The sequence below is a fragment of the Dermacentor variabilis genome, chromosome 6, assembly GCF_050947875.1.
Source record: "Dermacentor variabilis isolate Ectoservices chromosome 6, ASM5094787v1, whole genome shotgun sequence".
Taxonomy (NCBI): domain Eukaryota; kingdom Metazoa; phylum Arthropoda; class Arachnida; order Ixodida; family Ixodidae; genus Dermacentor; species Dermacentor variabilis.
Genome location: NC_134573.1, coordinates 98086269 through 98112878, shown reverse-complemented (window position 1 = coordinate 98112878; position 26610 = coordinate 98086269). Strand labels below are relative to the sequence as shown.

The 26610-nt window shown below is 46.4% G+C and overlaps 1 protein-coding gene across 1 annotated transcript in view; it reads right to left on the bottom strand.

Annotated features, from left to right (window-relative positions):
- Positions 1 to 329: 329 nt before the first annotated feature.
- LOC142584282 (uncharacterized) overlaps positions 330 to 26610 on the bottom strand; it is a 109493-nt gene continuing 83212 nt past the window's right edge. Inside the window, exon 5 of the mRNA XM_075694419.1 lies at positions 330 to 736. Coding sequence (XP_075550534.1) covers positions 576 to 736 — 161 coding nt within the window. The 3' untranslated portion in view covers positions 330 to 575. The remainder of the gene's footprint in view (positions 737 to 26610) is intronic.

Genomic DNA, 26610 nt, shown 5'->3' with positions numbered 1-26610 from the left:
AACAGACCGCATTGCACTTCAAGACGTTTCGCTGAGGACGTTTTGAATATTTGCATAACCCTTACATTCAGTTCAATCAAAATTGCAAAATTGACATTCAACTATATTTGAGAAACAAACTGAGCTGCAGAGCCTTTACTTTTGCCTTATGTACTACAAGAAATGAAGTAGCCACAAACCAATACGTCATTGTAGTTTGACGTAGAATTCGTTATCATATATTTTCCATAGCGCTATTTTGCGTCCTAAATGTGAGATCCATCCTGTAGGTACTCGCACTTAAAAGAGTATTTGCAACTTGTGATTGCTTTATTGGTACGATAAACGATTATGAGAACCACTATACCAGATATTGAATAGACAACAAATTTTATTTGGCTGAAACTAGCTTTGTAACTGACAGCACCAGCCAAATGTGCAAAAAAAATTAGAAAGTATTGCGTGTCTAAGGCGTTACGGTTACGTGAACTCAAAGGGTAATAATGTAACGAATTTGAACAGTGCCTTAAATGAGTGCGTCAAAATGGCAGTAATTTCGTCCCTATGCCATGCCAGTGCGAAAAAATAGTAGTCCTTCAACATCCGGTTTGTACGGTACAGTTTTCATTGTAGACAGTTTGCTCCCCATTCTCATATGCTTGGCAATATTGATTATAGAAATTCAGGCATGCGGTTTGGCCATCCGTGATTGTTTGATTCCACTGGTGCGCCTCGCATTTAGCACGTTGATTGGTATCTGAAATAGTAGTATAAAATTCACAAAGGTTACAAAAGTTCCTAAATATCCAACTGCAGCAATGAAACAATATTTTCTTACTGGTAATCCTCCTCTAATATGTCTTTCTTAGAACAAATTAAATAAAATGTCGCTATCGTCGGGTAGAAAATTGCAATACTTCAGGCATGTTGCGGAACAAAGTTGGTATTACTTCTACAAAGCTCAAAATGCAGACTACGCTGATAAAAAAATGTGAGTATTAACCACAATTTTCGTCACATTAAGTCACATCTTGCAATTTATGACTTGTAGCTGGCGAGTTAAGTCATATCCATTTAGAAAGCATTCAGAGAATAAAACTAGTTTCCAGATATGCAATCTTAAATTAGGCGGCAAAAGGCTTCAGCGTTCCAGAAATATTGTATTGTAATACGTATAGAGATTATCGAAACAAAAAACTGCACGTTTAGAGGCGTACATCCCGAAACTTGTGTCATCCTTGGAATTCTTCTCAATTTGATATTAATTGGTTAGTGTTCTTAGCGCATTTAGTGCACTTTGCAGAGGTCTGTCTGTCCGTCTGTCCGTCTGTCCGTCCGTCCGTCCGTCCGTCCGTCCGTCCGTCCGTCCGTCCGTCCGTCCGTCTGTCCGTCTGTCCGTCTGTTCGTCTGTCTGTCTGTCTGTCTGTCCGTCCGTCCGTCCGTCCGTCCGTCTGTCTGTCCGTCTGTCCGTCCGTCCGTCCGTCCGTCCGTCCGTCCGTCTACCGGATGTTTCGGCGAAAACTTTCAAAAATTATTAAAGGCTGCCTGTGGCCGATAGTATAATTTTAGTTCATGAGGTGGCCTACTCGAAGTATCGCATACTATGTGCACAAATAACTGAAATACATAATTGACTAATTAAGAAAAATTCACTCATGAAGTTTTTAACTAATTACCTTATGATATCCCATATTGCTATGTACAAATTCTAGTTGTGGAGTTTGCACGGCGGATCCACTTGGAAGAAATTCTCAGAATGACACTAGTTTTGAGACAATCATTCCCGAACGTTGCGGAGAAATGCAGTGGCATTCCAGTTATATTCTTAACAAAATGTCGTTTCATGCATTGAAGCATAAAAGTGACCGGAGCGCCAATGGATTTCTCCGCAAAGTTCGGGATTGAATATCTGGAAACTGGAGAATTCATTCCTTGTGGATCCGCCTTGCGAACTCCAGGGCTGTAATTTTCAAATTGCAATATGGGTCAAAAAGTAATTAGTTAAAATGTAATTAGGTATTTTTGTTAATAAGTCAATTATGCACTTCAATCTTTTGTGCCAATAATATCCGCTTCTTCCAGTAGACCAGCTCATGAATTGGAATTGTGCTATGTGGTACAGGCAACATATGAAATGTTTTGAAAGCGTTCGCTGAAAGGCCCGGTATGTATGTGTATATCTAACCGTTTTCCCGCCTACCTAGGTCACTGTGTAGTCTGTTGGGAAAGGGTAGCATATCGGGCTGCTGGGCTGAGAAATCTGGGTTCAAAACGTACCGCCAGCCCAATTTGAGCTACTCGGTATGTGGCAACGTGTATATGCGTGACACTATTCAAGAAACTTCTTTCCAGCTGAGATGGCTCACCGAAGATGCGGGACTCGGTAGGTGCCGCTGCTCGTAGAATTTCATTGTCTCCGACTTCACGTACTAGGTATGTGCCACTCGGTTTGTGCTGGTCTCCAAAGAAACTATATGATATAAACTTGGGTGAATAGTTAAGTGTCGTTGGGATTTTGCCGCTCTCAATGACGAAAAAGATCCCTTAAATTTCTCCGATGCAGAGCGGAAGCGAAGAAACTTCACGAGGGTTCCTTAAGGACAGCTACCCTACGCATTAGCAGCCAGCGCCAGAAATGCACTGGCTATGTGCCACTTTTGAATGAAAGTCTTTTAAGCTAACGCTTCTTTGAGCTGCGGCATGAACACACTGCGTGTGTGCCGCTCTTCAGTGAATCTCTCGCCAACTTGGGTCAATCGCTACGCGCCACTGAGTGTGCGACAGACGAGGAAACAATTATCAACGTTCGCAGACACTAGTACGCCTCGCTTTTCATTACGGAGCTTTGGGTCTGCAGCGAGGAACTACTTAAGCTGAGTATACCTACTTGTACCTTCGCCTTTCCATCAGCAGGCCAACACCTCCTCTTTCGCTTCTTTGCCCCTCTTTGTATCATGCTTGTTCCTAATTACATAGTCACAGTAGCAGCTCACTGGAATTTCTGTTTCAATTTTGCAAGATTCCACATGTTGCTCAGCTATTGAACAAGCTACTTCGTAATTGCGGTTTATCATACAGGTAATTTCCGGCCCTTACAAAGGTCAACATCAAAAGGCAGAATAACGCTCTCTCTCAAAGGCGATTTTCTAAATATCTATTCAAATAAAAAATAAAAGAAAATGTTGGAATGTACGAAGCGTATATATTATATTTCCAAAAACTTTTCAATATGCTTGTTTAAAATAGCAAAATGTATTTTTATCTCAGCTGGATTGCTCGAAGACGCATATATTCTTTTGACAAGAAATCTAGATATATGTGACAGATTGCAGAAATTGCACTAATCAACAAATAAGTAATTATGTTTAAGAGCACAGACTGCCCTTTTCTGTTCGTAGTATTTGGGAACGAAAGGAAAATTTGTAGCAGGACCCATCTCACGCTGACCGTCGACGGTAATGCGTTAGCATTGAATCAATAAAGAGGCACAACATATTGTAACCGTCAAAAGGAGTTATGTATGACGCGCGTATTGCAGCAGGACTCATATATCGCGCTTGATAATGGGGATGATAACTTCTTGGTATCCTTTTGAGACGGGGTGGTGAAAATAGCCAGCTGGCATGTTTGAGTTAATCAGAAATACTATGTGTGCTTTTCGTTCTAGCATTTTTGTGTACATGTCCCTAATCTTTTTTCCTCTCAAAGCTTCTTTATATACCTTCTGTCGCTACCTGTGTTGCGGGGTTACCATTCTGGAATTAGAATGACGGCGGAATCATTCCATATATTCGAGACCCCAGAATGGAATGGAAATGGAATGGAGACAACGCTTGGAGGAATGAAAATGGGCGCCTTTTGCCAGGAATGGAACGGGAATGAAATTATGTCTCTTCCCGAAAATAGAGTGCTTTTTCATCTAGGCGCTGTTCTTTGTTAAAATATGCCGCAGAACCAACCAAGCCACGTTCACACATTAATAAGTCAGAGCCGGAAATTCATAAAAAAAGCTCTGTATTTAAGATGGCTTGGCTCATTACAAGCACGGTACATTTATAAGCCACGCGCCTGCTACATTTCTGTCCTTATAGCCTGAGTTGCTGAGAAGTTTGTCTCGATTATTCGATTAACGGCTGCTCTATGCCCTTGGTATCCGTCGTATGGAACTACGGTGGCGGCATACTGCTCCCCGAGCCCCTTACGCCTTGTGATTTTTTTTTACGTCGGCGGCGCCTTCGCCCCGGCCGCATTCGGTTTTCCCACCCTTGACTTTGTTTTTCTTCTGTCGCCATCTCACCTCGGTACTCCTACCCTCCCAACCCTTTTGCAATACTATCATATTTGTCTGGACAACCGGACGCCTATGCCCGAAACTCTGTCGACGAAAGTCTGCAAGTCCGCGCATCACACAGTCGCACACGACGAGCTGTGCGCCCTCTCCCTTCATACAGAGGGAGTGGAAATAAATTTTTGAAAGCATTGGTTCAGGAAGCCAGGCGATGCAGGAGAGCCCACGTAGCTGCGGTCACGGTGGCGCCTCCCCGAGCCCCGACGCGATGGTTCAGGCCGAAAAAGAAAAAGGCGCACGTTATCTCTGTTCCAGGAAGTTCTGTTCTTGGGTCGGGGAAGGGCGTGGTGGGGGGAGAGGTTCGGGTAGCACCGCCGCCGCACTGACGCCTGTTGGCGGCTAGAGAAGCCCAACGGTTCATAATGTACCTCGGTCACACTGTAAATGCGAGACAATCCTTGGAAGCATCGCCCAAGGCTTTCTGTGCCACGACCCCCACCCTCGTTTCCCGCCCTCAATTACAAAGAAAAGCAGTTCTATAATCCACTACCACACTGGCTCCTGCGCCCAGCGGCTCACGTACGCAGTAAGTCTGGCAACATGACACATTGGAAACATCTTTTTTAAAGTATCCGCCAAGAAAACTAATAAGCTGCTCGCTGCAAGATTTGCTCCGAAACTGTACATGCTGTAGCCGGAGTTTCATCTAATTTGATTCGGCACCCAGAAAGAAAGTACGAACGTGAGTACACACAAGAGAATGGTCTGGCAAGCGAGCCGAAGATAACGTCGGGTTTCACCGCTGAATGCTGCTCTGGGTCTGTGCATCGAAGGCTGCTTTTGACAACGCCAAGATCAACATGATTTGCACTAAGATGGAGCCCTTTCGTGTTGTCGGGAGGGAGGGATTCAAACAATTCGTAACGGTAAGTTTGATCATATCATAAGTCGCCTTCCACCGCTTATCACCCGCGGTGGAAGTCCCAGGTCGATGAGGTTAGGTATAATGATTGCATGGTCTATATTGTCATAAGCTTTCGTTATGTCTGTTGCTACTACCGTGCGCACATCGTGACTGTGTGGTTGTAACCTGTAAAACATCTTCTCATAAGATAGAAAGTCCGTATTCAGTTCCCAAGTAAGAACGGAATCCAATTTGAGCAGGATGATATTTATCCTGGCGTTTCCTTTCTGTGCCACGACCCCCACCCTCGTTTCCCGCCTTCAATTACAAAGAAAAGCAGTTCTATAATCCACTACCACACTGGCTCCTGCGCCCAGCGGCTAACGTACGCAGTAAGTCTGGCAACATGACACATTGGAAACATTTTTTTAAAAGTACCCGCCAAGAAAACTAATAAGCTGCTCGCTGAAAGATTTGCCCCGAAATATATACATGCTGTAGCCGGAGTTTCATCTAATTTGATTCGGCACCCAGAAAGAAAGTACGAACGTGAGTACACACAAGAGAATGGTCTGGCAAGCGAGCCGAAGATAACGACGGGTTTCGCCGCTGAATGCGGCTCTGGGTCCGTGCATCGAAGGCTGCTTTTGACAACGCCAAGATCAACATGATTTGCACTAAGATGGAGCCCTTTCGTGTTGTCGGGAGGGAGGGATTCAAACAATTCGTAACGGTAAGTTTGATCATATCATAAGCCGCCTCACATCAAATAAACTGCTTTGTATACTTTCAGATTCAAGTCGCCGTCCCGGGCTACAAGTTGCCATCGTGGGATGACTTCAGAAAGGAGTTCCTGCCGGGGAGTGTGCCAGCGCTGCAGACCAAACTATGATCGTCTTTGGCGGGAGCTGAGTACGTCTGTATCGCACTAGACGTAGAACGTCGCGGTCTATGGAAGACATCTTGGCTGTCGAAGCAGCATGCGTGCGCAGCGACTTCAGCAATGTGCTGCAGTCGAACATCGCTGACAAAGCGAAATATGTATTTTCGCACAATTAGGCCTCTGGTAACTGTTTTTGTTTCATTTTCTGGCTTCTTCGGGGGGGGGGGGGGGGGGGGGGCTGAAGAAGACGATGATGATGACAATTTCGACGACTGCCCGGAACGCTTAACCAATGAGCTTTTAAGCGAGTTTCATCATTTGGAGCAATTTCGACTTGGCTGCGCCGCCCACAGCCCGCAGGTTGCCTTAAAATACTGTATTCGGCAGGTAGGCGCTATTAAATAACATATTGGTTTCATCTTACGTCCGTCGATACGTCGTTCATTAATTATTATTTCATGAAAAATTGTTTCATTTGCCGTAAATTAAAGGACAAAGGATGTATAAATACCATAATTGCAGTTTGAAAGTATGCGCAAATAACTGGGCTTATTGCACATTAGGTGCTTTAAAACTTAATTATGCAACTACCCTGAGCTCATGTTTAGCCGAAATTTGGAGCGTTCTTCGCTATTTCATCTTGGAGGTTCGTGGTGCATTTGCTGTCATGGTGCAGGTCACGAACTCTGCTTCCAATGAAATAGTGGTTGCGGATCATTTTTCTGCCGCAAGCCAGGCACCAGGATTACGCGACTTCGATTTCTGCTCTCACCACGTCAACCACCGTTCTGAAATACCTCTAAAGACAAACAGAAACAAAACTGGCACATCATGTAAACAAGAAATTTTGTGCCCCAAAGATACATTTTAAAATATTTCGATTTGGTTGATTCCTTGTTGAAGCTATCTTTGTCTTATTTCATTTTGTGCTCCTTGCTATTTTTCTACTTTCCTGATCTCCCTCTCCTTTTCTCCACCTCCACGCCCCTCGCCCCCGGGGGAACGAAATCCTACGCGTGCCACTCCTTCTAGTACAAATCGCTCCACCCATCAACGCAATTGCCTGGCATATAAGGCAAATCGACGAGGCGGCAGTTGGCAGCTAATATGTTTATTTGAATTATGAAGCCCATTTCATTAGGATAATACCAGCTGTAGTGCTGTAGCCTTGGCACTACGTGCAAGACATTTATTTCTGAAGAACATGAAGGTGCCGCGTATGCATTAATGCGCGCTCAATCTATCGTAGGGCTGGATAAAACGGCTGTGTCTGTCCCTACTTTATTTTTTCTAATGTAGTCTTGAAGAGTGTCAGTGTATCGCCGAGTGCATAACTGTACTATTGCATATATCATAGTCGTTGTAGACTGCATTGCATTTCATGTTTACCATTTGCGCTACCTGTACTTGCAGCGGCAGTATTAACTGATTGTTGTTCTCGCTTTATTGTAGGACCCAAGTGTCGTGAAAGTCGTACAATAATGCGCGGCCATCGTTGCATCTATACGCCACCACCGACATGGCAAAAGTGCTAATGCGGCCGGTCTGCATTTGTAACCTCACAACGGGACGAGCTGGTATGTGCAGATGCGAATGATGAGAAAACTCGCTACCACTTTTTTGAGTCATCCAGGCCTGACAGAAACTGTGCAAGCGTGCGATAAAGCTGTCTAAATATGCAATGAGGCTGGCGACAGACTTGATTGAGCGTCTCTCGCCTGCAAAGGAAGCCATGGAGTTGCTTCAGAAAAAGCACGAGACAGACGAGCTTTTGATTCCCGCGTTGCGAAATATCACAGTTTCTCTTGCGAAAATCTTAAGCAAAGGCACGCTTCTTCGCACGGAGGCTTCTAAAGGCCTAGTACGTAGCCTGGAGACGCGGTTCGCAAGCACATGGACTGACTCTGTTCTTTTTTTGACGGGTGCCCTCCTACACCCACGATTTCAGTGTTCTTGGTGTTCAGCTGCAACAGCCGAACAGATGCGTTCTGGTGTGAAGGGGAGGGGTCTTTTGTTAGGGCAGGACAGCAACAGCACCGTGGTGAATGCAGACGCTGGAACAGGGCCAAGCATAGTGATGTTTAAAAACATTGGACGAAATGAAAATGCCTACCGAGACAATATGCCTGGATCCATTGCAGAGAAAATTTCTCGTTACATTAAAGATGAAACTTGTGTAGACATGGTTAAGCCCCTGCCCTATTACAAAGCGAACGCTAGCTACTTGCGGCAAATTCAATTTTCTAGAATGGAATGGAATGGAATGGAATGGGGGCGCCCATTCTGCAACACTGGTCGCCACCTATGCCTGTAACGTATCGGGTCGTATCAATCTCTTCCCTGCTTTCCTTCAACCAATACTCTAAACTTCTCTTGCTTATTTCAATTGTTGACCACTTGATGCTTCCGCATGCTTTAAATTCAAGCGCTTCTGGAATGGTCCCGTTACATCTGGGTCTGACTGGGTGAATTCTTTTTCATTCCATTAGGATATGCTGAGTGATCTCTGGTCTTTTGCTTTAACCTACACGTGCCTGACCCGGTTGCGAATATTTTCTGTGGTATGTTTTTGCCCGTAGGCAACTTGGTCGAACCTTAAATATCAAGGCATTGCTATTAGTATTATCGTGCCGAGTTTCCCTTCTAATATCTTTCTAGCCATTCTTGTAAATCTCTACGGTCATTTTTTTCTATTCAGTGCATCGAACCTGCTGTACCTGTTTCTCTCAATTACTTTCTGATTATCTCTGGCTGTCTGTTTGCAATTTCAATTACCTGGTACCTGGTTGCCAACTTTATTGACGTGTTCCTTTAACCTCTGTGCGACTGTCTAAGGTACAGATACCTGTGCACTTTATCCGCCCATTAGTTTTGATTAATGTTTCTAAGTCATCCTTGAAAACGAATTTTGCTCTTCGCTTCTCGGACTTCAAAAGAGGCCCAACCTATGTTACCCTGCACTGCTTCGATTGTGGTTTTACCCTAAGCTACCAAAGCCAACCAGCCTAACAATCTTTGGTTGCTTTCAACCCCGACGAGTTATGCAATTTTAAGCACAAAACGACACTTGCGAACGTTATCCCTGGCACAATTTGTAGTTTTCCAAATTGCACACACCACCTCATACTTATTGTGGTCCCGAAGTGCACTGTTTCCTTATTGCTGCATTTCACTTCCCTTTATTTTCAAATTATGTTGGTGGGTGCATGAGTAAGTCTTTCCTTCGTTTATGTACATGCCAAGGCTTGACTGTAGGTATGACATAATGCTTCACTATGGGTATGATTTGCTGTTGAATTTAGACCAAGTGATTACTCGTCTCTTCATGAGCGATCATAATTTCCCATTTCGCTGTGTTAAACATAAGGTCTAGATTGATCGCTACGGTTGCCACGGATATTTGGCATTGCCTCTGAATCTCTTGCTTTGCCCGCTAGCATGACTATGCCTTCCGCATACATCATACCGCCGACCTTCTGCGTTGCCATTCGTCCATTGCGCATGTATTATAAATCAACCCCTAATTCATGGTTCTTCCAGGCGTTTTCATGTGCCTTTAACATAAAACGTGAACAATGCAGACAGACGACTTCCTTGCTTCAGACCTTGGTGAATTTCGATCACTTTGTTTCATTTTTGGCTGTCCCTAACAAGTTGAGCTCGGTTATCTCTCTTTCTCTCTCTGTCTATATATATATATATATATATATATATATATATATATATATATATATATATATATATATATATATATATATATATATTGTTACGCGCGAAGGAGACCGTTTATAACCCTGACGGATGAAGGGGACCGTTTACTTTAGGTCGCGAAGGTGAGCGCAAGAGCTGTCAGCTGGTTTATCAACTGAGCGTCGTTCTCTTCTTCCTTCTTCCACTCGGGACCGCAAGCACGTTCACTGGTCTTCATTTTCTTCATGCGTAACATTTCTCTCGTCGCAGACGAAGCCCGCTGGGCGAGTCAATCCATGTGTCTTGACGTGAACAATTTCAAGCGGGCGACATGGACCACTTGTGTCTTGGCAGCTCGTCTACCACTCGCCGTGAGGCGAGCTATGTTATACGTGACTTCCGTGAGTCTGCTAATCACAAACGGTCCATCGTAGGTTGCCAAAAGCTTTTGGCATAACCCGCGTTTCCGTACTGGAGTCCACAGCCAGACTAAATCACCAGGGCGATAGGTTACCGGACGGTGGCGAATGTCGTAGCGTACTTTTGATCTGTCCTGCGATGCCAAAGTGCGCAAACGAGCAATACGACGAGCTTCTTCGGCGAGGCAGAGAGTCTCGGCGACAGTGGAATTTTCGTGACTGCAGAAGGGGAAAACAGTGTCGATTGTGTACCGGGGTGGCCGTGCGTACAGCAGGAAGAAAGGGCTATAGCCGGTGTTGGCGGTGTTGAATGCGTACGTGATAAAAGGCAGTACGTCATCCCAGTTCTTGTGGTCGGATGAAACGTACATAGATAGCATGTTTACAATAGTTCGGTTGGTACGCTCCGTAAGCCCATTCGTCTGTGGATGGTATGGTGTCGAGTGACGCAAGTGGGAATCACACAAACGAAGCAGCTCCTCTACGACGTCCGCTGTGAATTGTCGTCCACGGTCGCTGATGATCACGCGGGGCGGACCATGTCGCAGGATCACATATTGCAGCAGGAATGTTGAAACGTCAGTGGCAGTTGCGGAGGGCACGGCCGCCGTCTCGCAGTAGCGTGTGAGGTAGTCGACGCAAACAACTATCCAGCGGTTTCCCTTGGCTGATTTGGGAAATGGGCCTACGAAGTCAATGCCGAGAATAACATCATGGGTCGACCGAGGAATAATTACGAACTCTGTCGTAATAACATGGCCTCCCAAAAATACGTCAGCACTACACACACCAATAGGTCGCAACGGCTCACCACTCACTCCACAGAACTTTGAATCTTCGTCCCATTTAAACAAAACCTTTCGCCCTAACACGTGTTTAAACGAGACACTCATGACCGAAATTGTTGCGCCTGTGTCCACCAGAGCCATCACAGGGACATTATCTACAAGCACGCGCACTTTGTTTTTCAGCATCAACACAGGAGGTATTTCTGTCAGTAGCACGTCTCCAGCGACCTCACCTCCATCGGCCGCGCTAGCTAGTTTTCCGGTGACGAAGGGGACGCGGTGCGACGCAGCGGTGAGGGAGAACGGGGAGCACGACGTTGCGGTGGGGGTGTCAAACTTCTGTCAGATGCTGGGGAGCGATTCCGGGAGCTGCTCGGCCAATACTCGTCGCCAGACGATACGTGTGCTGGCCACGGGGCACCGTGTGGCCGTTCGGAGGGCCGAAAAAACTCTGACGGCTGGCCATACCACGTGGTTATACGCTGGTTGCAAAACCGCGATATATGACCCGGGACACCACAGGAATAACACACCGGGAGAGGTCTAAACCTTGGTCGTTCGTCGATGAAGCGGATATTATCATTTTCCCGCGTGTGGTGGGTTGGTTCGTGGCGAGTGTCACGACGATACATCGGGCGTCGAGAAGGCGTGCGCTGAGTGCGTTGGTCATAGCGCGGAGTCGGCGGGCGTGTTGTCATCCTCGACTGTGGGGCTGCGCTGTACTCCACGGCCGCTGCGGTAACCATCGGTTGCCGGGGGGCCGAATGTGGCGCCGTCATAGCCTCACGTGACGTGTACACGCCATGGTGGTCACCAGTGGAATGCGACAACCCTTCGCGGCGGGAAAGTTCCTCGCGGACAATCTGTCGGATGGTCGAAGGAAGGTCGAGGCAAGGACTCGTGTCCACACTGGCAACCGTCGTAACGTTTGCCAACCGACCAAACTTTGGCGCAATCCGACGCATCTTTAGCGTTTCAAAAGTTCTGCAGTGCCGTATGACATCGGACACAGAACTGAGGCTCTCCTTTCCAATTAGAAAATTGTACACATCCTCAGCCACTCCTTTCAGCAAATGCCCAACTCTATCTTCTTCCGACATGCGAGCATTGACCACCTTGCACAGCTTTAACACTTCTTCGATGTATGTTGTGCATGTCTCACCTGGTAGCTGCGCCCGTTGCGACAGTGTCTGCTCCGCACGCTTTTTTTTGGCGACTGAGTCCCCAAAACACGCCTTTAACTCGTCAACAAAATGGTCCCACGTCGTAAGCGCGTCCTCGTGGTTCTCATACCACACGAGGGCGGTATCGGTCAGCGAGAACACCACGTTGGTGAGCTGAGCGGTTGCATCCCACCCGTTGGATTTGCTCACTCGTTTGTAGTGGACGAGCCACTCGTCGGCATCTTCCCCCGCTTTGCCTCCGAAGGTGGGTGGAACTCGGTAGTATGGCAGCGGACTGCTAGGCGCTGCCCTCGGAGTGGCTCCTTCTTCTGGCATGTCGAAGATGGTCGCGGCTGATGGCGGGAGGCCGGCAAGTCGACGGCTTCGACGAAGCTGCGGCAGTGATGGTTCCGTTGTTGTGAGCGATACCCCGCACCTCCACCACTTTGTTACGCGCGAAGGAGACCGTTTATAACCCTGACGGATGAAGGGGACCGTTTACTTTAGGTCGCGATATATATCCCTCAGCAGCTCCCTCCTTTTCGTCATCTATGCGTTCGCGCTTCACAATGACAATACTCCACAACAATTGCCTCTGCACGTTGGCGTAGGATCATTTAACTTCTAGAAATAGTATCCATAAAGAGGGGTCTATGCTGAGGTACTGAAATATATCTGCACTGAGTTAGTACAAACATATCTTCTAAGCGTCTGCTTGATATCAACCCCTTAAGTAGTTCCTTCAGGATGCCATTTTTATTGCACCCACTTTTACAGTTCGAGTTCGTCTCAACCTTATCAGCCTTGCGGCTGTAGATGACGTTCATCTTGCTTTCACTACATGCAACCAGACAATTCTTCTTTCTGTTTACTTGTTTTATTACATTAGTCAGCAGTGCCTTTCTCTTTGGATCGAGGTATTTCATTAACTGGACTGTGATTTCATCAGGGCCCTGCGGTCGTGTTATTAGAGAGACTTTCTTGAGCTCTCACCGGCAAAAGATGTATGTGGTAAATTTTGATCTCTGAGGCTCCTTTGTTGCTGCTAGATCTGTTTGAGTTTGAAGAAGTACGCTTTTTTATGGCGGTGTTATCCCAAATAACGTGTCTTACAGTGTTGTTACATGCTTCCAGAATCTGTTTTGTATGCCTTTGTCTCTTTGCGAATGTTGTGCACCCAGCGTTAACTTGTGCATTACATTTGCTCTTGCACGAGCTCACTCGCCACCCCTTTCCGTTCTCGTTATTTGTTCCATCTACGGACCCACTGTTCTTGGTGTAATCTCAATTTTTTGGCGTTTTTGATGATCCCTTGACGCCTGCTTACGCGCGCCTATAGCTCGCTTTATTTTCTTGTTCCGCCACTTACTTGGTTTCCAATTCCCAATCCACTTTTTTTATCACGTCTGTCTTATCTCAAGCTGCAGAACATCTGCCACTTCCTCATATGCCCAGACTGTTGTAGGAAACGCCTCCATTTTCATTATGTTTCAGAACTCTTCGTTAGATGCTTTTAATTCTTTTTTAAATAAATTTTACTGCTATGGTTCTTGTTTTGCGTTATCTCTGCCAAAATTTAAGGTTAAACAATAATGAACGCTACTCAGGCTATTTCTTCCATGTTCGTATATCATCAATTCGTCTTGTTTCTAAGAGTAAGGCGTAGTTGATACAGGACTGCCTGTTTTCGCTTTTCCATGTTAGCTATCAGTGACATCTATTCTAGCGGTTAACTCCTATCAAGTTCTGTCCTTCGCACAGATCCCGGACTAGAGAACCGTTGTAAGTATTATATTCATGCGAATCCACCATGTGCGCACTCACATCTACTAAAAGCATCTGGCGCGATTTTTGAATTCACTAATATAGATTTTAATGCAATCAGTCATTTCTTTATTCTATCTCAGCTATCTCTACCTGTCCATTGGTAAGCTGCTCACAAGCCACGTCTTTTTGCCTTACGATGTGCCGCTAATGCATAAATGTTCCTTAGATGTCTCTTTTACCCTTTTACACTTCGCAGTTGGCCTAATTATGTGCCTAGGTCTCCGCCTTTACATGGCTCCATCATTTTGTTGCATACCTCCCATATAAAATTGTCAGTAATGGGCAGCTGCTCCAAATCTGGTAGATGGGCTTCGGTCAGGGCGTGCATGATAATGGCTTGGTCATTCATTGGTCCTGTTTTACAGTTACCTGGAAACACTGTCATTTCAATTGACAGGCATTTTCCCTGCTTGCGATCGCCCTGCATGCTTAGGTAACAATTTTTACCGTCTCTACACTTATCCTACCGGGTCTTTTCCTTACTTATTGTGCAATTCATTTTCTTGCTGTTGTCTCCAAATTAAATACTTATACATCCTTCCTGATTGCCTGGAACCTACCTAAAAGAACTACTGCCCCTGCTGGGAGTAGACGTCCAACCTATGCTGCTACACTATCGCTAACACCTATGCCGTCCCGCACGAAATTGTCTTCGGGGTGGGCTCGGCCCACTTCTCTGCTGATGTCAACCGCCGTAAAACTCATTGCCTGACCTACTTGTCCAAGCGTCCGTTTCTTGCAACTGACCTTTCAATTGCATACCCCTGCTCTTCAACCTCGGACCCCGTGCACACTGTGATTCGCACTTCCCTTGAAACATTCTGCAGATCAGTAACCCCTTCGGCTATTTGCTTGGCGATCCCCTGTCCTTGAAGTACGCAAGCCCCTCCACCCATTATCAATACTAGGTGCCTCTCCTCTATTGTGTCGCACGTGTCTTGCTTGGCTTTAGCTATCAATTCCCTAATCGGTCTTCCAGGAAGCGCGCTAACCTGAACACGCTCGCCTGCACCGACCCAATCTATTACCTCCTGTCTTACTTTACGCGAGTTTGAATTCCCAACAAAGACAAGTTTGAATCCTCAACAAAGGTAACGGCACGACGGCGCGCCAGATGCATGCGTCATGTGCCACACACGGCACCGCAGCTAGGGAGGCCGGTTGCGCATGTGAAGTTCGCCTGTTCGGCGACCCGTCTCTTTTAGATGCAGCTCGTTTCTTGGGCTCCCGGCGTATTCTTGCGTTCCTTCTGGCATTTCGACACGGCACCGGCGCACTATTCGAATACGGCAAGCTCAGAATTTTTTTCAGTCTGCGAGACATTTCAAGCAATTTTGGCTTTCCGTGAGTGCTAACGTTACTTTAACTTTTCCCACTAGTTATTGATGACGCTCGCTGCGCCCTGCCTTGTGACACAGTTAGCAAAAAGCACCTAGACCATGGGACGCAGTTTCGCGTGTACTGAATCTTACCTGGAAAAGTTTGGTGCTTTCTCTGACGCCAAACATTATTGTAACTAATTTCGTTACTTTTTGAGGTGCTTTTTTAGCACAGTGAACGCGCCCGGCGTTGTGACGCAGTTAGCAAAAATCCGCACGGCCACGTGTCGCAGTTAGTTTCGTGTGTACTGAATCTTACAGAGACAAGTTCGTGACGCATTTTCTTACCCGCAAACTTATTGCAACTAATTTCGTTACTTTCTGGGATACTAATGAGGCCCGCTCACTGCGCCTGGGCTTGTGACGCAGTTGGCGAAAAGGCAAGCCGGCTGTGGTAACAGTTTCACGTGTACGAAATCTTAGTGAGACAAGTTTGTGACGCTTTCCATCGTACCGCAACATATACCATCTTTTGGTACTCACGTTTGTGGAAGACGCGAGGAGTGATTGCCAAGAGTGATAACACTGGAGTGTGTTGCTTGCGCCTGCAGAATGCGCAAAAGATAAGGCTGAGGCTCTAAAAAAATAAGAACTCAAAAATTATGTACTCTGACCGACTGAAAGCAGGCTTTGCACCCACACATTTCTCTTGAGTGCGAGTAGAAGGCATTCTGCGAGCGTCTAGCATGGTCTCACTCAGAGCCTGTGCTGTGGCCACCTCTGTGTATACAGCGTACCATCGCGTCGGCTGAGGCCAAGCTGTTTTGAAAACGCTTAGTCACCTGTGTATTTTTGCTCTTAAATTGCAAGAAATAACGCCCGGGAATGGGGGAATGTTCGGAAATCAGATGTTTTCTTCATCATTTATAATACGGCTTTGAATAAGTTGGGCATTTTCGACGCCATATATGTAAAAGCGGATTGCTTTTGTTTGTAAAGTTGCCCATTGACCAAAGTCATTCGCCGAAGTGACACATGCTTGTTATTAACTTTCTTTCAGCTGAAAGAAACCAACGTGCACGGTATCGGTGGGCGAACAACAAGACGCCCTGCAGGAAGCCATCGACAGGACCGAGCATTATCTACACCGCTGCGGTGTTTGATGCGCACCGGAAAAGTCGGAGCTCCTGATCCTCAAGAAGAGGACAAGAGGGCGGCCTCCGCAGGAGACACCTGACCCGACGTTGACACTACATGGAGTTAACATACCCAAGGTGGACACCACTCTGTATTCTGGGCCTCACTTTCCAGAAGGGCGGTGCCGGTCTCGCCACCATTAAAGAAACTGCAAGCGACGGTTACCCAAGTCGCGCACTTGGTGCGAAGAGTGACAAACAAAAAGCACGGCCTAAAAGAGCAGGACACAATCAGATTAATAGAAGCCCTGATAATCAGCAGAGTCACTTACGGTACCCCGTACCTGGGTCTCAAGGACAGCGAGAGAGACAAATTGAACACCCTGATACGAAAGACCTACAAGCTGGCACTGGGGCTTCCACCGACGACCTCGACGGAGAAGCTAATTAGCCTGGGCATCCACAATGCTTGGGAGGAACTAGTAGAGGCCCATAAGACGAGCCACATAGAGCGACTCAAGCTCACCAGCACGGGTAGGGACACGCTAATAACACTGGGCTGTCCAGTCGAATATGAGACCACAAAAAAGCGGGATCCTCTACCCCTGAAGGAGAAGATCACGGTGGGGGGCAGCATCCCGAGAAACATGCGCCCTGAATACCACACACAAAGGAGGAGAGCGAGAGTGAAATCTCTACGTAAGTCCTACGAAGGACCAAAACAAGGAGAAGTCCGATACACCGACGCACCAAAGTACAAGAACAGAGCGGCCCACGCTATCAGCGTGATCAAAGGCCAAGGACAAGAGGTAGCAGCGGCCTCGGTAAGCACTCCAGACATCGACTGCTCAGAAGAAACGGCGATAGCCCTGGCGGCCACTACGGGCTAGCGAGAGAAAGATCAAATCACAATCATGAACGACTCACGAACAGCATGTAGAAATTACCAAAAGGGCCGCATTTCCAAAGAAGCCCTGAGCATCCTCGAAAAACGAGACAATTTTCCAGAACTGTACATTGTCTTGGCCCCGGGACGCGAGTCCCTGGCGGGTAATGTAGCGGCTAATGCCGTTTTCCGAGATCACATTCTCCGGGCTATCCCACCAGGTTCACGAGCACCGGTAGGCTAACAAGATAGCGTCCCGAAAAGATACGCCAATATCCTGAGCCACAACAGACTGGGTAGGAGGATCTATCCACCCCAGCATCCAAAGCTGACAAGAGAAGAGGCAGTTATCTTCCGAAAACTACAGACCGGCACATTCTCGCGTGGCACCCTGCTACACGCCATGTATCCTGCGAGGTATACTCACAAATGCGCCTTCTGCTCTACGCCCAATACCCTCTACTACATGGTATGGGAATGTCAACAAAACCCATCGACACCGCCCATCACCGGGCCAACCGTCGAGCAGTGGGAGGCCCAGCTGACAAGCTCGAGCCCCGAAGGCCAGCATCGCCTGGCCAGCAGGGCCAAGCTATCGGCTCAGGCCCACGGCATCCTGGATTAGGGACGCCACCCACTTCGGACGATTTTACTGTCGGCTCATATCTTGTAATAAAGCTTATTCCTCCTCTTCAGGTGATGCCTTCCGGTGGAGGTTCGTAAGGGAACTACTGCTGTTTCGCTGGTGACGCAACGTTGGATGAGTGCGCGAAAAGGCCGGAAGGAGCTTTTATATAGAGCGAAATAAACATTTCCTCATTTACAGGGCGTTTTGCGTCCATGAAACTGCACATGGCAAAGATTCGATGGAGGCTTCTCCAGGTCATTTGCAATCATTATTACTAAATAATAAAGCGATTCCACACTAAGACCACGCGATTGAGCAGCAGTAGTAAAAAAAGAAAAAAAGAAAGGGCGCCCAGTAGCGCAGCCGCCGTAACGCATGTCAGCTAGCGTTAACAACGCGCGCGCCGAAACCTGAATCCGGAAGGAATTATTTCTATCCGCTTCGTGCGCTACAGTCAATTCGGCCGCTGGGCTCTATGGGAGTGTCCGCTCAGTTTAATGCCTTTCTCCATGGCTGTACAGAGAAGGCACTTTCAGTCGGCAGATCATTTGCTTTCGGCGTCACTCGAGAGAGCCTAGCGAAGCGGGTTCGATTCCGCCGAGCATGAGATATAATAAAGGACCTTTCAGCGTTATTGCAGAGCAGCGCATACCCTGCGGCATATACTTAGGTGAACAAGCCCGAGTGCTCAAGTTGGGGTCAAAGAGGTCAATTTAGGAGTGACGCTTAGGTCTTGAGACATATCAAGGGGCTCAAGTAACCATCAAAAAATTTTGTTCAACAGCCTACATACCTAGTGCCACATACCCAGCGCGCCAAGTTGGTCCAATGGCTTTGATTGCAGACTCTCTTCGCTCAGAAAAGCAGCCCGATTTATTACCCATGGGACCATGAGCTCACCAGTGACACAAGTTGCCGGGAAAACAGTTTTTGACCCAGACAGACAGACAGACAGACAGACAGACAGACAGACGTAGACCTCCGACAGTGCGTCAAGTAGTATAAAAAGATAATAGCAGTTAAAAGCGCGGTGAGTTGCGCAAGTAATTGCGCTGTCCTTGAAGTCTGATTGCATATCACCAGAAAACTCATCAATACTTATAATCGCCTGCAGCAAAAAAGTTGCAGCGGTGACGTGGTTGCAGCGGTGGCGTAGAGGTAGAACACCCGCCTCGCGTGCAAGAGGTCGTGGTTCGAATCCCTTTGCCGGCATTTTTCCACCGGAATAAAGAATAAATCTGCGTGTTGATAAAATTGCATAAACAGGCCTGGAATGTGCCTGAACCAGGTGACCAGAACCGGTAACGCACTCCCTCACCAGAGCAGGATTGGCCACCCTGGTGCAGTTCTTGGCGACAACCTCCTATATGAACACAACAATCAAACCACGGCCCTCAGTCCCCAGCAGCTGCGAAGCAACTGTCCACGGTGGCGGTCAGACCTGCGACGCAGCAGAGGGTGCTAAGAATCCCTGGCTCCGGACAGGCCGCCGTTGGAATATGAACCTGGCAACGTTTAACGCTAGAACGTTATCTAGTGAGGCGAGTCTAGCAGTGCTATTGGAGGAATTAGAGGGCAGTAAATGGGATATAATAGGGCTGAGTGAAGCTAGGCGGCCAAAGGAAGCATATACAGTGCTAAAAAGCAGGCAGGTCCTGTGCTACCGGGGCTTAGCGGAGAGACGAGAAATAAGAGTCGGATTCCTGAATAATAAAAATATAGCTGGTAACGTACAGGCATTCTATAGCATTAGCGAGAGGGTGGCAGGACTTGTGAAATTTAATAAGAGGTACGAAATGATAGTTGTACAGGTCTACATCCACTCATGACGATTAGGAAGTCGAAAGCTTCTATGAAGACGTGGAATCGGCGATGGGTAGAGTGACAACGAAATACACTATACTAATGGCCGACTTTAATGCCAAGGTAGGCAAGAAGCAGGCTGGAGACAAGGCAGTGGAGGAATATGGCATAGGCACTAGGAATAGCAGGGGAGAGTTATTAGTAGAATTTGTGGATAATGAATACCTTCTTCCGCAAGCGGGATAGCCGAACGTGGACATGGAGCCCGAAGGGCGGTACTAAAAATGAAATAGACTTCATACTCTGCGCTAACCCTGGCATCATACAAGATGTGGACGTGCTCAGCAAGGTGCGCTGCAGTGACCATAGCATGGTAAGAACTCGAATTAGCCTAGACCTGAGGAGGGAACGGAAGAAACTGGTACATAAGAAGCCGATAAATGAGTTAGCGGTAAGAGGGAAAATAGAGGAATTCCAGATCAAGCTACAGAACAGGTATTCGGCTTTAACTCAGGAAGAGGACCTTAGTGTAGAAGCAATGAACGACAGTCTTGTGGGCATCATTAAGGAGTGTGCAATGGAAGTCGGTGGTAACTCCGTTAGGCAGGATACCAGTAAACTGTCGCAGGAGACGAAAGATCTGATCAAGAAACGCCAATGTATCAAAGCATCTAACCCTACAGCTAGAATAGAACTGGCAGAACTTTCGAACCTAATCACCAAGCGTAAGACAACTGACATAAGGAAGTATAATACAGATAGAATTGAACATGCTCTCAGGAACGGATGAAACCTAAAATCAGTGAAGAAGAAACTAGGAATTGGCAAGAATAAGATGTATGCGTTAAGAGACAGGGCCAGCAATATCATTACTAATATGGATGAGATAGTTCAAGTGGCTGAGGAGTTCTATAGAGATTTATACAGTACCAGTGGCACCCACGACAATAATGGAAGAGAGAATAGTTTAGATGAATTCGAAATCCCACAGGTAACGCCGGAAGAAGTAGAGAAAGCCTTGGGAGCTATGCAAACGGGGAAGGCAGCTGGGGAGGAACAAGTAACAGCAGATTTTTTGAAGGATGGTGGGCAGATTGTTCTATAGAAACTGGCCACCCTGTATACGCAATGCCTGATGACATCGAGCGTACCGGAATCTTGGAAGAACGCTAACATATTCCTAATCCATAAGAAAGGGGACGCCAAAGACTTCAAAAATTATAGACCGATCAGCTTACTGTCAGTTGCCTACAAACTATTTACTAAGGTAATCGCAAATAGAATCAGGAACCACCTTAGTCTTCTGTCAAGCAAAGGACCAGGCATGATTCCGTAAAGGCTACTCAACAATAGACCATATTCACACTATCAATCAGGTGATATAGAAATGTGCGGAATATAACCAACCCTTACATATAGCTTTTATTGATTACGAGAAAGCGTTTGATCCTGTCGAAACCTCAGCAGTCATGGAGGCATTACGGAATCAGGGTGTAGACGAGCCATATGTAAAAATACTTAAAGATATCTATAGCGGCTCCACAGCCACCGTAGTCCTCCATAAAGAATGCAACAAAAGCCCAATAAAGAAAGGCGCCAGGCAGGGAGATACGATCTCTCCAATGCTATTCACAGCATGTTCACAGGAGGTATTCACAGACCTATATTGGGAAGAATTGGGGATAAAAGTTAATGAAGAATACCTTAGTAACTAGCGATTCACTGATGATATTGCCTTGCTTAGTAACTCAAGGGACCAATTGCAATGCATGCTCACTGACCTGGAGAGGCAAAGCAGGAGATTGGGTCTAAAAATTAATCCGCTGAAAAGTAACGTAATGTTTAACAGTCTCGGAAAAGAACAGCAATTTACAATAGGTAGCGAGGCACTGGAAGTGGCAAAGGAATACATCTACTTAGGGTAGTGATGGCGGATCCGGATGATGAGACGGAAATAATCTGAAGAATAAGAATGGGCTGGGTACGTTTGGCAGGCATTCTGAGATCATGAACAGCAGGTTGCCAGTATCCCTCAAGAGAAAAGTGTATAATAGCTGTGTCTTACCAGTACTCACCTACGGGGCAGAAACCTGGAGGCTTACGAAAAGGGTTCTACTCAAATTGAGGACGGCGCAACGAGCTATCGAAAGAAGAATGATGTGTGTAACGCTAAGGGATAAGACAAGAGCAGATTCGGTGAGAGAACAAACGCGAGTTAATGACATCTTAGTTGAAATGAAGAAAATGAAATGGGGGCATGGGCAGGACATGTAATGGGGTGGAAAGATAACCGATGGTCGTTAAGGGTTACGGACTGGATTCCAAGGGAAGGGAAGCGTAGCAGGGGACGACAGAAAGTTAGGTGGGCGGATGGGATTAAGAAGTTTGCAGGGCCGACATGGCCACAATTAGTACATGTCCGGGGTTGATGGACAAGTATGGGCGTGCCTTTGCCCTGCAGTGCGCGTAACCAGGCTGACGATGATGATGATGCAGCACAAAAGCAGTGCGAGAACGTCAGTCGGAGATAACAGACGCAAGGTCCGATCGTGCGAGAACCAGATACTTCTGGCGGCGACTGGCAGCAAACAGCCCGACCACCCACTTGCGGAGCGCGTTGGCTCCGAGTTTTCACGGCAGCTGCGTATCCGACCTAACTGGTTGAATACAGTTCACACGCTCGAAGAGAAAATCCAACGCTAACATAGTGATCACACTGATATTGCTTTTTAGTGGCGTGCATGCAGCTTTATCAACATTACGAAGAGCACTGGTACAGTAGCTTCAATTTTCGCATGAAATTCGCTTTCTTCTGCACCCAACGAAACTGGGTATTCTGCAGAAACGCAAGGTTGTTTAAGAGCCTTCAGTAAAAGATTCGTGAACCTGTGAAGAATAGTTCACGGCACTTTACTCAGAAAGCACGTCGTCGAGAAAAGATGTTCGGCGAAGAGATGTACCTCAGTACAGTGAAATGCCGTCCTGAGGGATATCCAAGGGTGAAATCAACAGTAGGTCTGACTTCATGGATACGTGGAGGCACAAGGATAATGGCCCTTCATTAAAAGCTGAATGCTAAAGACGTCTGTCACATTTTATTCATGAACAACCCAGCGGTAACGGCCGCCGATCCGCAGAACCTACAAGCGCTTTACAATTACAGCCCCGAAGAAGGCGGACACAGCCAGTGTTAACATTTATCTATGCCTATAATGAAAACAAATGTTTCAAATATATTAGGTACAAAAGCAGGTAACGTTTCAAGCGCGCTTATTGTTTGACGTGCACGAAAATAATGATGGTTGGAAATTCACTGCCACGCCTATCCTTACGAGCCCATACGCACTCCTCCTGCAGACATTTTAATGCCCACAACGAAGAACATTTCAAATGGGGTTAAGGTGAACGCCATCTATACATGTTGCATGGTACCAACCATAAGGAAACCGTCGATGGAGTGCTATAAACGAAGGGCTGTGGCTAAATGTATATCCGGCGTCTACTTCCAATTTTTTTTACAAGGGCATTAGACGGATCCGGCATCGTTTTGATGGAAGCACGTCCGACGATTTCACTGGTTTTTGATGTTTAAGTGAATCCATGAAGACCCAAGAAATATCTACCAGTTAAATTTTGTTGATTTTTCATGCGAGATGGATCTTTTCACAATCCAACTGCATGATATGATAGCTTCATGCAAGTTTCATTATACGTGATTTATTCTATGAAACACTAACAATAGCATTCTTTAATTATATGCAGGGTCTTTATGGGAGATGACGTGATGCAGGTCATTTAATATATATGACATATTTTGGAGCATCCTAAATGAGAAAGGCTTGCAGCGAACAGTCAAACGAAACGTTAAGAAGTCCACATAACGTTCTGGTAGCAAAATTAGCATCTTAGTCGGAAGCAGTCTTCGCTGAGAGGTGCTTTTACTATTCAAGTGTGTAGCACGCCTTCATCAAGTAACGGAGAAGGATTTCTGTGTTCTTTTCAGAGGCGGGCGCGATGAAAATGTATTATTGGTGCACATGCAGGCGCGATATTTTACGATGAATGCAGACATTTAAGACTAGAGAATTCAGCATTTGGTTTAATGGTACTTGTAACATCCGCCCAAATGTTGGAGTATTCTCTAATGACAGTCGGTTCTTGCATTACAGTCCTGTCGTATGATGCGGTCCGTGACATTTTCGTTAATAATTTCTGACGTTTCAAGAGATGGGTGTCTTCGTCTGGTTCTCCAATGTAGGTTGCCCTGCTTGGTGGCATTTAGGAATGTGCCCAATGGAAGGCACATTCCGCAACCACCGAAATGCAACGGAGATGTGGCGCGTCTGGCATTAATGTTTCCCGAAATCAGAATTTTTCTCATATTTACAAGGCTTTAAGCCGCCTCTGTGTGTAGTCCTAGACATGAATTTTATTCCAGCGTAATCAAATCTTTCAAAAAAGCTTTAACGAAACTTTTCTTCTTTAACATTTGTTTTGTACCACCGTTACTAGACATTCATATGGTTCAGACAGATTCACCGTTTGCAAGCATGGGCCAAGTGGGTAAGAATATCGGGTTCTGAGCCTGCTGTCCTAGGTTTGGAGTTCACCGCCAATAATGTTTTTTTCTTGCGAATTCATTGTTTTGATCTTTACAGAGCGCACCGTGTTACGCGCAACGAACGAAAAGAGAGACCAGCGGATCGATTTCCTGAGTGAGTCGCCTAAGAATGCTTGCCCATTAAAATAGAGCCTGCTCCTTACGGTAAACTTGAATAAGATGCATTTGAGGGCATGTAAAGACTTTTCCGTTCATAATGTCGACAGGATCATCCAGTCCATTCGTATCCCATGAGTTTGGCGGGCTTCTTGGCGTGGCGATTCGTATTCCTTTGCAAGGAATACGAACCTTTAGTGCCAGATAGCTGACCACTACCTACTGTAGAACGAGATTCAAAATGATGACCATAAACAATAACCCCCCTAGCGGAAATAGCTGCTGATACCATCGCCTCTACTTTCACGCAGCATTGGATTTCCTGATTCGCTGTAAGCGTAAGCATAAGAACAGACAATTCGTGGCAGTTTTAATCAGCGCTACTCTTCAAAATGGTCCAACTGCTTCGTATTTAAGAGAATTCGAACGATTGGGTATCATAGAGAGCAATAACGAATTTTCCGAGTGCCTGCATCGCGAGATGAAAGCGGCGTTGAAGGGACACGATGCATAAGCATTACATAACGCTCTATATACCTCTGCTGTTGCTCGGCATCGGACTAGTGTTAAAATCTGATCGCGACTTCTGCTAACCTGAACTAGTCCTGGTGTGCACCCTCCACTGCCAAGCGAAATCATCGCAACATAAACAAGCAAAGCCTCGAAACACCATGGGTCGTTTACAGCCCGCCCCTGTGCGTCCTGCTACACCGGTTGCAATAATGAAATGAAGCTTTTGTTTGCCTACCCTTTCGGATTTAACGTGGCTGCTACAGCTATCTTCTGCTGTGTAAATCCTTGATAAAGCAGAATTATTTAAATTCGGCTTCTGAGAGCCAGTTTTAAACATGAGTTGAAACCAGCGTGCGCATTGGAGCCTATTAGCTACTATTGTCTTTGTTCTTCAGTAAAACACGCGAGCGCTTGCCAAATTGTCTCGTCGAACACAAGTTTCGCGCCGCCATCGCAATGCACGACAACAAAAGGAGAGAATTTTTAAAGACGATGCCATTCGTGCAGAGTTACCCCAAATTTCCATATAGGCCATATGGATATTTAAGTCTTTCATGGGGGGCTGAAATGTAACATAGTGCTGCGTAAATGCTGAATATGTGGGCCGATCAGGAAGGCAGTGCAGCCTAGAAATGTGAGCCGTTCTGGTGAATATGTGCCATCTAGAAATGTTCAGCAAAGCGCGCTCAATGGTGCCGGTCAGCCTGTTCTCAGCTGTTACGCTAGATCGTCTAGAGCACATACTATTCCCTGCCGTAGCGTAGCCACATAACGCATGGCTGCGCGCACGTCTGAAGCCGGATTGTATTGACATATTTATAAAAAGCGTTCTCCATCAAACGTAAACGCATTACGTACCTAAAGAAATAGTGTAGTCCTCACTGCGCATGCTCCGAGCCTTATTCGGTTTCTGTGGTCAACGTGGTCCGTGACAACATTCGTTATTTGGCTAGCTTAATCGTCCTAACAAATAGATTGATCCAAGAAGGCGGTACACATGACTCCCACATCAGTGTTAATTCTCGTGATGGCTACGCTTTCACTCGCGTTGACCGCCACTAACGATTAAAATCAGCTTTCGCTTAATCTAAACTCTCCTGAAATGTCAGTTATGAGCGCATAGCGCATCCAATATTTTATATCGGTGAGCGATTCCGGCTCCCTTATTCCTAACGAGACGCGTCCAGCTAGTAAAAACATAGTTGCTAGCCTCTTGGCCTGGATACGTTTGGCACGAGGCGCCAGTCGGCGTCCTGTTTTATAACGTCTTCCATACTTTTGCGTTAGCGCACGGTAAACCAGGTGTCCTTGAAGGATGCCCACCATAACATCCCGCAAAAGTGGTAATGTTTTACGCACGTAAGACGACAAACGCTATTTTAAAACTGTCTATTGACACGCCTACTTGTCCATCTTCCTCTTGTGAAAGCTTTCACCGGTTACCAAATGCTATACCAAGGTCCTTCAGCACGATCATTATTCAAGGGTTATGGTTGTACGTTATCGCTCGGCGCAGGACGCGCCCGCATGTGTCGTAATTTCTCGAATGTTGTCGATGGCTCTATCCGTTGTCTGGTGTCACCGCACCTTGTGTAACATTATCGTATGCGCGACGCCAATTGTGTAGTACTTTCTGGGAGGCACGCGGTCTCCAGCAATTAAGGTGG